Source organism: Corvus kubaryi, unplaced genomic scaffold, assembly GCF_017639235.1.
Source record: "Corvus kubaryi isolate FWS band 111438036 unplaced genomic scaffold, C.kubaryi_AGA036_p1.0 split1-37355, whole genome shotgun sequence".
In the NCBI taxonomy this organism is placed as follows: Eukaryota; Metazoa; Chordata; class Aves; order Passeriformes; family Corvidae; genus Corvus; species Corvus kubaryi.
Genome location: NW_024582078.1, coordinates 2,710,861 through 2,721,148, shown reverse-complemented (window position 1 = coordinate 2,721,148; position 10,288 = coordinate 2,710,861). Strand labels below are relative to the sequence as shown.

At 60.6% G+C, this 10,288-nt stretch overlaps 2 protein-coding genes and 1 long non-coding RNA gene across 3 annotated transcripts in view; all 3 read left to right on the top strand.

Annotated features, from left to right (window-relative positions):
* Positions 1–810, top strand: part of KLHDC8A (kelch domain containing 8A) — a 9,670-nt gene extending 8,860 nt beyond the window's left edge. The window contains exon 7 of the mRNA XM_042013649.1: positions 16–810. The gene's annotated coding sequence lies outside the window, so the exon portion shown is untranslated. The remainder of the gene's footprint in view (positions 1–15) is intronic.
* A 3,988-nt stretch (positions 811–4,798) lies between these two features.
* LOC121657694 lies at positions 4,799–6,440 on the top strand. The gene is made up of 2 exons (XR_006013691.1): positions 4,799–5,084; positions 5,253–6,440. It is a non-coding gene; the product is annotated as an uncharacterized LOC121657694 (long non-coding RNA).
* A 1,583-nt stretch (positions 6,441–8,023) lies between these two features.
* Positions 8,024–10,288, top strand: part of NUAK2 (NUAK family kinase 2) — a 15,307-nt gene continuing 13,042 nt past the window's right edge. The window contains exon 1 of the mRNA XM_042013582.1: positions 8,024–8,277. Coding sequence (XP_041869516.1) covers positions 8,065–8,277 — 213 coding nt within the window. The 5' untranslated portion in view covers positions 8,024–8,064. The remainder of the gene's footprint in view (positions 8,278–10,288) is intronic.

Here is a 10,288-nt window from a genome sequence, read left to right as displayed (position 1 = left end):
TTCCACCTGGAGCAGGTCCCTGTGCCCCTCTGATTCCTGACTGGAGCTCTTTGGAAGAGGACCCCACCTGGAAGAGGTGCCTGCCCCTGGCTGTCCCCAGCAGTGGCGTTGGGGACGGTGCTGGCAGCTCCCAGCACCATCAGACTGCTGCAGGAGCCTGGAAGCTCCTCTGGAACCACATCCAGGGATTCTGGTGCCTCCCTCCCTGGCACTGCTGTTGCACCCCCGTGAGGCACCCCCACAATGGCCAGGGGTCCCCTCCAGTCGCTGTCACAGCTCCGTGGGGACACCCAGCTGGAGGAGCCGCTCTCCACATCTCCTGCCTGTGGGGAGGATTCCAGAGATCCCGGCGTGGGAATTGTGTCCCTGCAGCCATCCCGGCCACAGGTGACAGCGTGGGAGGTGTTGGGACTCTCCAGAGGGTCAGTGGTGGCTCAGGGGGGGACAGTGGTGGTGTCGTCTTTGATCCTGGGATCTGTGAGTGCTTCCCTACAGATCCCCTTCTCCCAAGGGATACTCCAGACCTGCTGCCGGATTGGGGCATCGTTCTTCGCCTTCACCGTGAGGCTTTTCCTGCAATCCCGTGGCATTTCCCTGGCACTCCGGCAGAACCGGGGGCTGCCGAGGCTTCCGGAGGATGAATTCCCAAGGGACAGCTTTGGCTCCTCACCACTGGCACAGGACTGGCACAGGACCGGCACAGCTGCTGCCTTTGCTGGGTGGCAGGAGGAGATGGCCTCAACCTGCAATTTTCCGGTGTTTTTTGGCTGCTTTGGAGATTTGGGATCTCCCCTGGGAGAAAGGAGCAAACCAGGGCTGTGCCTCCAGTTTGTCACCCCAGGGACCGGGGGTGGCTTTGGTGACACCAAAGTGACCCCAGCCGCTGCCTCCTCTTGGGTTCCGTTCACCCCAGGCAGTTTTTGGGAGGAGTGTCCAAACTGTCGGGACGCAATTCCAGCTTGGAGCAGTTGTCCCGTTAAAAGCTGTCCTTGGGAAAGCCCTCGGAGGAGCCCGGGCTGCGTCAGGGGTGGGATGATGTGAAAATGTGGGAGAGAGGGGTCAGGGCAGGCTGGGATCATGGAATCATGGAATCATGGAATGATTTAGGGCGGAATGGACCTTAAAGTCCCACCCCTGCCATGGTCAGGGACACCTTCCCCTCTCCCAGGCTGCTCCAAGCCCTGTCCAGCCTGGCCTTGGACACTCCCAGGGATGTGACCCCATCGCCGCTTCGCTTCCAAGGCGTCACATCCCTCCTTTAACGCGCTCCCTGCGCTGCGGGGAGGGGGTCCCGGTGTCCCCGCGCTGTCCCTGCGCTGTCCCCGTTCTGTCCCCGCGCTGTCCCCGCTCCGTGCGGCGCAGCGGGGCGCGGGGCCGCTCCCGTCGCCGCGGAGCTCCGAGGACACCGCGCGGAGCTCCGGGGACCCCGTGTGGAGCTCCGAGGACACCGCGCGGCCGCCGAGGACACGGCGGGGACGGAGGGACCGGCGGCCGGGATCCGGTTCCTTCTCCCGGTCATTCCAGGTGGGATCCCGGCGATCCCGAGCGCTGGGCGGCTGGAGTGACAGGGAGGGGAAGAGGAGGGGAAATGGAGGGAAAGAGGAGCCTTCCCCTCTAGCCCAAAGCCGGGCACAGCAAATCTCCCTTTGAGTCGCCTCTGCATCGAGCCGGGCCGTTAATGAGGAATTTTCCTTTGTCCTTTTCCAGCTCTTTTTCTCCTGATTCCACCTGGAATCAGCGTAGCTCAGCGGCCGCGGCTCCGGGCTCGGTGCTTTGTTCGGCTGGAGCAGGGGGAGGAGGGATCCTTTGTGTGGCTGCAGCGCAGCTGGAGCCTGATCCTTCCCTTTCTGCCTCCAGAAATCCTGGAGGGAGGCACGGACAGGGCAGCATCCTGGGAATGAGCCCGCTGGGGCACTCCACGGAGAGGTGACAGCCACTGGGGGTGACGGAATCAGAGCTGGGGGTGTCCCCAGCTTCCAGAGAGCGGGAAAGGAGCAGCTCTGAGTCCCCGTGGAGGAAGGAGAAGCAGATCCAGGTCTCTGCCTTTGGATGAATCCCAAGCTCCCATCCCTGGGACATCCCTGGAGCTGTTGAGTGCCCGCCCTCGGTGCTCCTGGCTCGGGGGAGGGGATGTTCCGCGCGATGGAGCCCTGCAGAGCCCGGAGGGTGAGCGCGGCACTCACCGCCCTCCCCTGACGCTTCTCACGGCTGCGCCTCGATCCCGCCCTTCCCTGGGATGCTCCTGCTGGGAAATGGGATCCTGCAGGACACAACCTCCTGGGTTTTGTCACCAAAGGGCTGCGCCCACCCTGCAGGTGACGGAGGTATGACCCTGAGCCGAGGCTCGGGTGGCTCAGGCGCTCCTGGCGGTGCGGGCGGGGTGTTTTTGCGCTGTTTAAGCGGGTTTGGGTGGTTTGTTTCGGGCAGAGCGGTGCTGGGCCGGCTCCAGGTCTGTTCCCAGAGCTGTGAACAGCAGATGGCATCCCTGGGCTGAGCTACGGCTGGAGCAGCACCTCCGGCAGCCCTCCCGCTGTCCTGGGCTGCCCTGGCCGGGCAGTGATGGGCCGGGCTGGCTCTAAAACCCCATTTCCCAGATCCAACACATAACTTGGTGTGCAAAGGATGCTGCGCGCCTCCTCCAGCGTTTTATTCCCATGGAAAGACATCCCCGTGGAGCCCCAAACCTCTCCAGGGAGCCGTGACAGAGCTGGGTTTGGGTCCAAAGAGTCCCTGATGCTGCTGCCCAGAGCCAGCCCAGGAAATATCTCCGGGTCTGGGTCCCGCTGCAGCTCCCTGCAGTGAATCCCTCGGGATGAGAGGTTATCCCTGGATAAATGCTGGGATCTTCAGCGGGTTTGTCACCAACCTCCTGTCCCTGGGGGGCTGCAGAAAGCCTCGGGCTGGTCCCGCTGCCCCAGGCAGCCCCCAGGACCCCCCCGCACCCTCCGTGCCCGCTCCGCTCCCTGCGTGCCTTTATCCCAACCCAGCCGAGCCCTTGGAGTTTTCCAGCGACAAAAAAAAATCCCGGAGCGGCCCCGGCCGTGTCCTCGCCTGAACTCCCCACGCTCGGGGTTTACTGAGAGGCTTTTCAGCCCCGGCCCCGGTGGCTGCTCCGACACAGAGGCTGAGGGCTGAGCTGGCCCTGCTGCCAAAAATCATCATTTGTTGTCCCCGAGCAGACCTTGTCTGCACAAACAGGAAACTTCCTCAAGGAACAACCTCCAAAGGATCCGGTGGCGGAGCAGAAATGATTCCTGCACCTTGCCGTGGGCCCAGGACACGCACCCGGGCTGGTCCTGGCTGTTAGGGACAATATCTTTAGGGGTCACCGGTGCTCTTTGGGGTCAGCTCTGCCCTTTGTGGCTGACAATTCCCAAAAGGAGCCCGGCGTGGGGTTGTGTGGCTGCTGTTCCAGCTTCAGCTGGGAATTCCGCTCTGGAGAGTTGGGAATGGAGCTCCGGGAAGCACCTCTGTCACTGCCATCCCATCCCGGTGATGTCCCCAACCCTGTGGGGCCACCAGCAGTGGAGTCACTCCCGTCTGCTCCCGTTCCCTCTGCATCCGCCGGCACTGGGGCGGATGTGGAGTCACCATCCTGAGACACAGACGCTTCCTGCTCTCAAAAGCTTTTTTTTTTGGAGGGGAATTTTGCTTATTTTTCCTCTAAATGCCTCGGGGTTTCTGCAGCCCCACGTGGTGTGACCCCCCAGCGCCCGGGAGGGTGTCAGGGACAGCCTGGGCGGGGTGGATTTGTAGTTAAGGGAGCCTTGAAGGAGTGGTTTAATAGAAAAAATGTATTGATAACCATGTATTTTATGAATTATATCTATAAGATTTAATCTCCTTGGTGTGGGCGAGTGTTGTGGTCTGGAGTGTGAATGAGAGGGGAGAAAAATTCCTGGGAATTGCTCCAAACTCGCAAAAACGGGAGGAAATTTGGTCTGGAGCCTGCTCAGCTCCTGCTGCCACTCACCTGGGGTTTGCTGGAGGCTTCACCACGGCAGGTGACGAATTTTGGGGTTGAAACAGGGCTTGGGTTGGATTTTATTCAAAAAACTTTCAGAGTTTTTGGCACTCAGACACTGCACGTGTCCCTTATCAATGTGGAGCATTTTCTGAGGCAAACAGGGCACAGTAACAAAGATCTCGTTATCACCTGATAGCACAGATTAAAAATCGGAAAATCCAGATTTTGGAGGGGCCGGTTCCTGGGTTCATCCCAGTTTGAACTCCAGGATCCACTGCCGTGGATCCAGGCTGGATTGGGAATTCCTGTGGCTGGTTCAGCTGTGGAAAGAGCAGGACTCCAAGCCAGCCACTCCTCATTAGGGCTTTGCTCTGCTCCTCTCCTCTCCTCGATGTGCTTCACTGCTCATCTTCCCACTGAAATGTTCTCTGTCCGACCGCGATCCAGCCCCGGCTGTGGCATATTCCCAATCTCCTTTCTCGCCGGGAGAGCCTGGACTCATGATTGGAACCTCATCAGGCTGGTGGGGTTTGCAAAGTGGGACACAAATTCTGCCCGTTGGATCGGTCTGAAATGAGCCTGGGTTTATCCAGAGGAGATGGTGGGAGGGAAGGAGGGACAGATGGATGGATGGATGGAGGGATGGATGGATGGAGGGAGGGATGGATGGATGGATGGATGGATGGATGGATGGAGGCATGGATGGATGGAGGGATGGATGGATGGATGGATGGAGGGATGGATGGATGGATGGATCCATGGATGGATGGATGACGGATGGATCCATGGATGGATGGATGGATGGATGGATGATGGATGGATCCATGGATGGATGATGGATGGATCCATGGATGGATGATGGATGGATCCATGGATGGATGGATGGATGGATCCATGGATGGATGATGGATGGAACCCCCAGCTGCCCTCCTGGGGTGTGAGGAGGCCTCTGCTGCTCTCACCATCAGTGAAAGGCCATAAATGACTTTTCCAAAGGTTCCCATTGCCGCTGATGAGTTTCCCTTCTCCTGCTGATGGATGGGGAGGATCAGAGCACGCCGGGATTTTTCAGAGGGAAAATGGGTTTCACACCTGCCCGAGCATCCCCTGGCAGCAGGTGAGGAATGCTGGGGCTGCGGGGCCACTAACGAGGGGCGAGCGTGAAACCTTTTGTTGTCTCTGGCATTTCGATGACTCCGGGAGCTCTTCCTTTCCCCGTGGGAGGTCTCCCTGCTGCAAGAAAATCCTCTGCCTAACGTTTGTTCCTCTCCCAATCCACAAGCAGAGCCTGTGGCCGCCGAACCCACAGGTTTTGGCCAGGACGTGGATGTTTTCAGCGCCGGGATAACGCTGTAGGATTTATTTCAATGTAATAAATTCATTAATACGAATTTCGGAGCCTGCGAGCAGACAGAGCTCCCGCTATATCCAAGCACCAAGCTGAGTTCGGAGCGGGTTTCCCAGACATGGAGCCGAATTCCCGGCTGGATTTCAGGTTGGCTTTAGTGGACACGCACTGGGGCCGCGGGACAAGCCCAGTTTGGGATTTCCAGGGCTGAGCTGGGGAATTTCCGTGGATTTCCCCGGTGGAGAAAGCCGTGGGTGCTGCTACAATAGAGGATCCTTATCAGCGGATTCCAGCGGGCTCGGCTCCGGTCCCTTGGCATTTCCATGCAAACGGGAACGGCTTCCTGAGCCCGTCTGGAAGAAACGCATCCCTCAGCCTCCCTCCCTCGCAGCCACAGCACAGCATCGCCGAGAGGAATTTATCCGGTGGAAACAGAAGGGGAAGCTCCGCCGGGCTGCGCTTCCTTTCCTCGCGGCGAAAGCCTCGGGAAAAGCATCCCGGTAAATCCACGGGGATGCCAAACACGTGCCTGCAGTTCGGTGTGTGCTCGAGCGCTTTTTTGGGCTGAGCCAGCAGCGGTCCCGCAGCTGGGACATCTCCGGGAGACACCGACACTGACAGCGACACCGACACCGACAGCGACAGCGACAATTTCCCCTCAGGCCGGTGCAGTCCCTTTGTTCACCGCAGCCCGGGAGGTTCGTGCCTTCCCTCCCCGGCTCTGCCGCAGTCCCTGGGCCGTGCCCGGACAGGATCCCGGCTGTTTGCTTTGACTTTGGAATTACGGCGCTTCGGTTCAGCTCGGCTCATCTCCGCCTTGTTTATCTTCCCCATGGAAACGGCTCCTGGTGCTGCTCAGTAAACAACTCATTATCGCAATTCGTTATCGCAATTCGTTATCGCAATTCGTTATCGCAATTCGTTATCGCAATTCATTATCGCAATTGCTGCGGCCCGGGATCGTCTTCGGATGTCCCGGGCTGATTTTAAAACGAGGGCAGCGGCCCTGGTTTGTTCAGCTCGGGGGGAGGCTTGAGGTGGGGATGAGCAGCCTGGAGCTGCTCTTCCCTGTGAGAGGCGGAGGTGCCACGTGGCCACCGGCAATAAAAACCGGTGACAGTGGCAGGGGAAGAGACCTGTGTGTCTTAATTTTATCCAAATGGTGTTTAAGGAGCGTGGGACAGCACTGGGATGGGTGACAGCCACGGGGAGCGGTTTGGTGCAAGGCTGTGTCCATGATCTGTTGTCCTCAGCTTCCCTGAGGGACAGCTGCCCTCAACAGGTCACTCCATAACCTCACCCCGGTGACAAAACCAGCCAGGGGACAGTGCCGCCCGCCTGGGTCTCTCCTGACACCGAGGCACAGCCTCGAGATGCTGAGAGCTCCATCCTGTGTCACCTTGGTGTCACCTCCGAAGCCCGCGGAGAGGAGTCGGCGCTGGATTAAATCACCCCTGGCAGGCGTTCCGGACCCCCTGCTCTGCCGGAGCTGCGGGGAGCGGTGGGAAAATCCAGGTCTGGATGAGTAATCCCGCAGCTATCTCCCTCTGCCATCGACGCGGGGTGTCCTCACACATGCCGGAGCTGGGCAAGCGCCTTTGTTTTGGCTGTTCTGGGAAATAATTGCATTCTTTTAATATCTCCAAACAAAGATTTACCGCAGGCGCAGGGAGACCACACGGGGAGAAGGTGCTGCTGAGGGAGCCGGGAATGGCCGAGAGGAGCCTTCGCGTGGGAGCCTCAGCAGCCGCTTCCCCCCCCGGGCTCCGGGCCTGGAGAAAGTTCCTGTTCCTCCCTCCCAAGCTGTGTGTCCAGGAGGGCAGAGCGTGGCCCTGTGGCAAGTGTGGACAGGCTGCACTCGCCCAGGCCTCTCCTCTCCCTGATTTTGCCCTAAATGTCATTTTTTTCCCCTGGGTTTGGGTGCATTGGGACTCCTTGCAGCGAATCACGTCTGGCTGTGTGTGTCCCTCTGTCGCCGGTGTGAGACATTACGGAATTTGCTCCACATTATGGAATTATGGAATGGTTTGTGTTGGAAGGGACATTAAACATCACCCAGTGCCACCCCTGCCATGGGCAGGGACACCTCCCACTGTTCCAGGCTGCTCCAAGCCCCATCCAGCCTGGCCTTGGACATTGCCAGGGATCCAGGGGCAGCCACAGCTTCTCTGGGCACCCTGTGCCAGGGCCTCCCCACCCTTACAGGAGGAATTTCATCCCCAAATCCCATCTAACCCTGTCCTCTGGCACTGGGAAGCCATTCCCTGTGTCCTGGCACTCCACGCTCTTGTCCAAAGCCCCTCTGACCCTCCCAGCGCTCCGGGCCTGCACCCCTTCCCAGCCTTTGGGTAAAAGTCTCTCCCTGCATCATGCCCTGGAAAATCCTCGTCTCCCTCCATCCTGGAGCCACCCCCGTGTCCCCCTTTGTCCTCTGCCTCTCTCCCTTGTCCCTGGATTCCTCCTGCCCCCCTCTCCACACCCCCTCCCTTACCCCCAGTTCGTGGCTGCCCCGTGCCCGCTGGTCCCTGGGTCTCCCCCCAACCGCTCCCCGTGGGTTCCCCGCTCCCAGCGCTGCCCGTGGGGTCTCCCCGCAGCCCGGGCTCCCCCTCCCCGGTCCCGGCCCCGGGCGGGGCGGCCGCCGGCAGCCGCCAATGGGCGCGGGGGGGCGCGGCCGCCGGGGCCGCCGCATTTATCGGCCGGGACGGGCCGGGACGCGCCGGGCGGCGGCGGAGCCGGAGCCGGGATCGGAATGGAGCGGGCGGCGGGGCCCGGCACCGGTTCTGCGCTGGCCGCCTCGCTGGCCGAGGGGCTCATCAAGTCGCCGCGGCCACTGATGAAGAAGCAGGCGGTGAAGCGGCACCACCACAAGCACAACCTCAAGCACCGCTACGAGTTCCTGGAAACGCTGGGGAAAGGCACCTACGGGAAGGTGAAGAAAGCCCGGGAGCGATCCGGGAAGCTGGTAAGGATCGCCCCGGGGCATCCTCACCGTGCGGGGTCCCCGAGCATCCTCCCGGCCCGCTGCATCCTCGCCGTCCCCCCTGCATCCCCCCGGCCGGTGCGTCCCTCCCTGTCCCCGCTGCATCCCCGCCGTGTTTCGGCGGTCCCTGAGCACCCCCCGCTTCCCGCAGCCCGGTGCCGGTGCCCCCCCCTCCGGTGCTCCCCCTCCACCTCCCATCCTCACGGTGCCCCGGAGCGGGACCCCCGAGCATCCCCCGCTCCGAGCATCGCGTCCCCGCCGCATCCCCCGGCCCCGGCTCTCCGCAGCCGGTAACCGGCTCGGCGCAGCCTTCCCCGGGCCCCGCTCCTCCGCAGCGTGCGGGAGGCTGCGGCTCTGCCCTCCCCGTGGGGCCGGGGGCAGCCCGGAGGGGGTCTCGCCCCCCTCCTCTCGGGGGGCTGCAGCTCCTCTCGCCCACTTGACCGCGGTCGGGCTTCCTGGGGGAAGGAGCGGGCGGGGACGCGGCCGCCAAAGCAAACACCGCACTCGAGTCTGAAGGGTTTTTCCCTTCCTCTCACCCTGAGTGCGGGCCGGGCTTGCTGTTGGCTTTCACACGGTGTGGGGCACCCAGAGCTCAGCCGGGCTCAGCCCAAAATCCTGACTCACGCCAGCCCGCGGGAGAAAGAGGCTCCGTGCGAGGCACGGCTCCGCGCAGGGCGCAGCTTTCCTCAGGGAAAAGGGGATTGAACCCCCGGGAGCGCCGGGTGCTGCTCTGTCCTGTGGGAATCTGCAAGGATTCAAACTTGGCCCTGATTTCCCAGCCCCGAGGGGTGGGAGGGACCCAAAAAGACCCTCGCAGGCCGGCCTGAGCAGGGGGCGAGCTGCGAGCGGCAGGACTGGCCCTGCCAGGGGCTGAGCAGGGCGTGAGATGGGATCAGCGACATCCCACGGGGACACGCCAGGGGAAGAGCTGGGAATTCGCGAGGTTTCCTTGTGTAACACCACGGCTCTTAATGAAATCAGATCCCACGGCAGATCTCCCGTCCGAGCCGGGAGAAGCCGCTGGTTTGCTGCATAATCAGGGCCTTGAAATGCAGCTTCCACCCACAGAGCGGGAAGGATCCCTCCCCTCGGCATGGGCGAGAAAATTTGGCTTTCCCTGCCCGCACCTGAGAGAGCCGCAGCTCAGAAATCTCAGTTCTCTGCCCCAAAACTCGCCCGGCTGCGGAAGCCCCTCCGGACCGGCTCTGGCATCGCTCTTTTATCATGCAAATTCAACCCACAGGCCACGGAGCCCTCAATCACCGCCGCAGATAATCAGAGGCTCTGCCACCAGCACCTCCCCGGCCTGGTGAAGGAACACGAGCCCTAAACCACAAATCTCTCCTCTTCCCACAAACTCTTTTCTGCAGCACTCAGCATTTCCGGGCCTCTTTAATCCCGAGCCTTATCCCGAGCTCGGCTGTTGTTCGCTCCTTCCCTAAGTGGCTTTCACTTCCCAACCCCGCAGGTGTGAGGGCAGGGACCCCTCGTGGGCTGTGGGCATCCCACGGCACCGGCTCGGGCTGAAAAGCTGGAGCTGCTCCATCCGCAAGGATTTTGCCTCTGGCGAATCGGGAATTGCCTCTGACAGAGGCGCTGAGTGTTGAACCATCTCGTTTTACTGCCCGGATTTCTTGTTCCTCTCTGAATTTTAAAATACCTGGGCTCAGAGCAGGCTGATTTGGTGGGAAGGTGACAGGAAATTCCAGGCTCCTGCAGCTGGAGGATGGTTTGGGACTTCCATGAATTATTTGTCTGGAAAAAAAAACCCCACCCTTTTTTCTGGCTAGAAATCCTTTATCTGAAGCGATGCTCCTGCTGAGCATTGCCTTTCCCAATCCTTGCAAAAATCCCCACAATATCACATCGGGTGGGGAGGGAGCTGCTGGTTCTTTTTCTTTCCTTTTTATTTTTTCCTTCCTTTTTATTTTTTCCTTCCTTTTTATTTTTTCCTTCCTTTTTATTTTTTCCTTCCTTTTTATTTTTTCCTTCC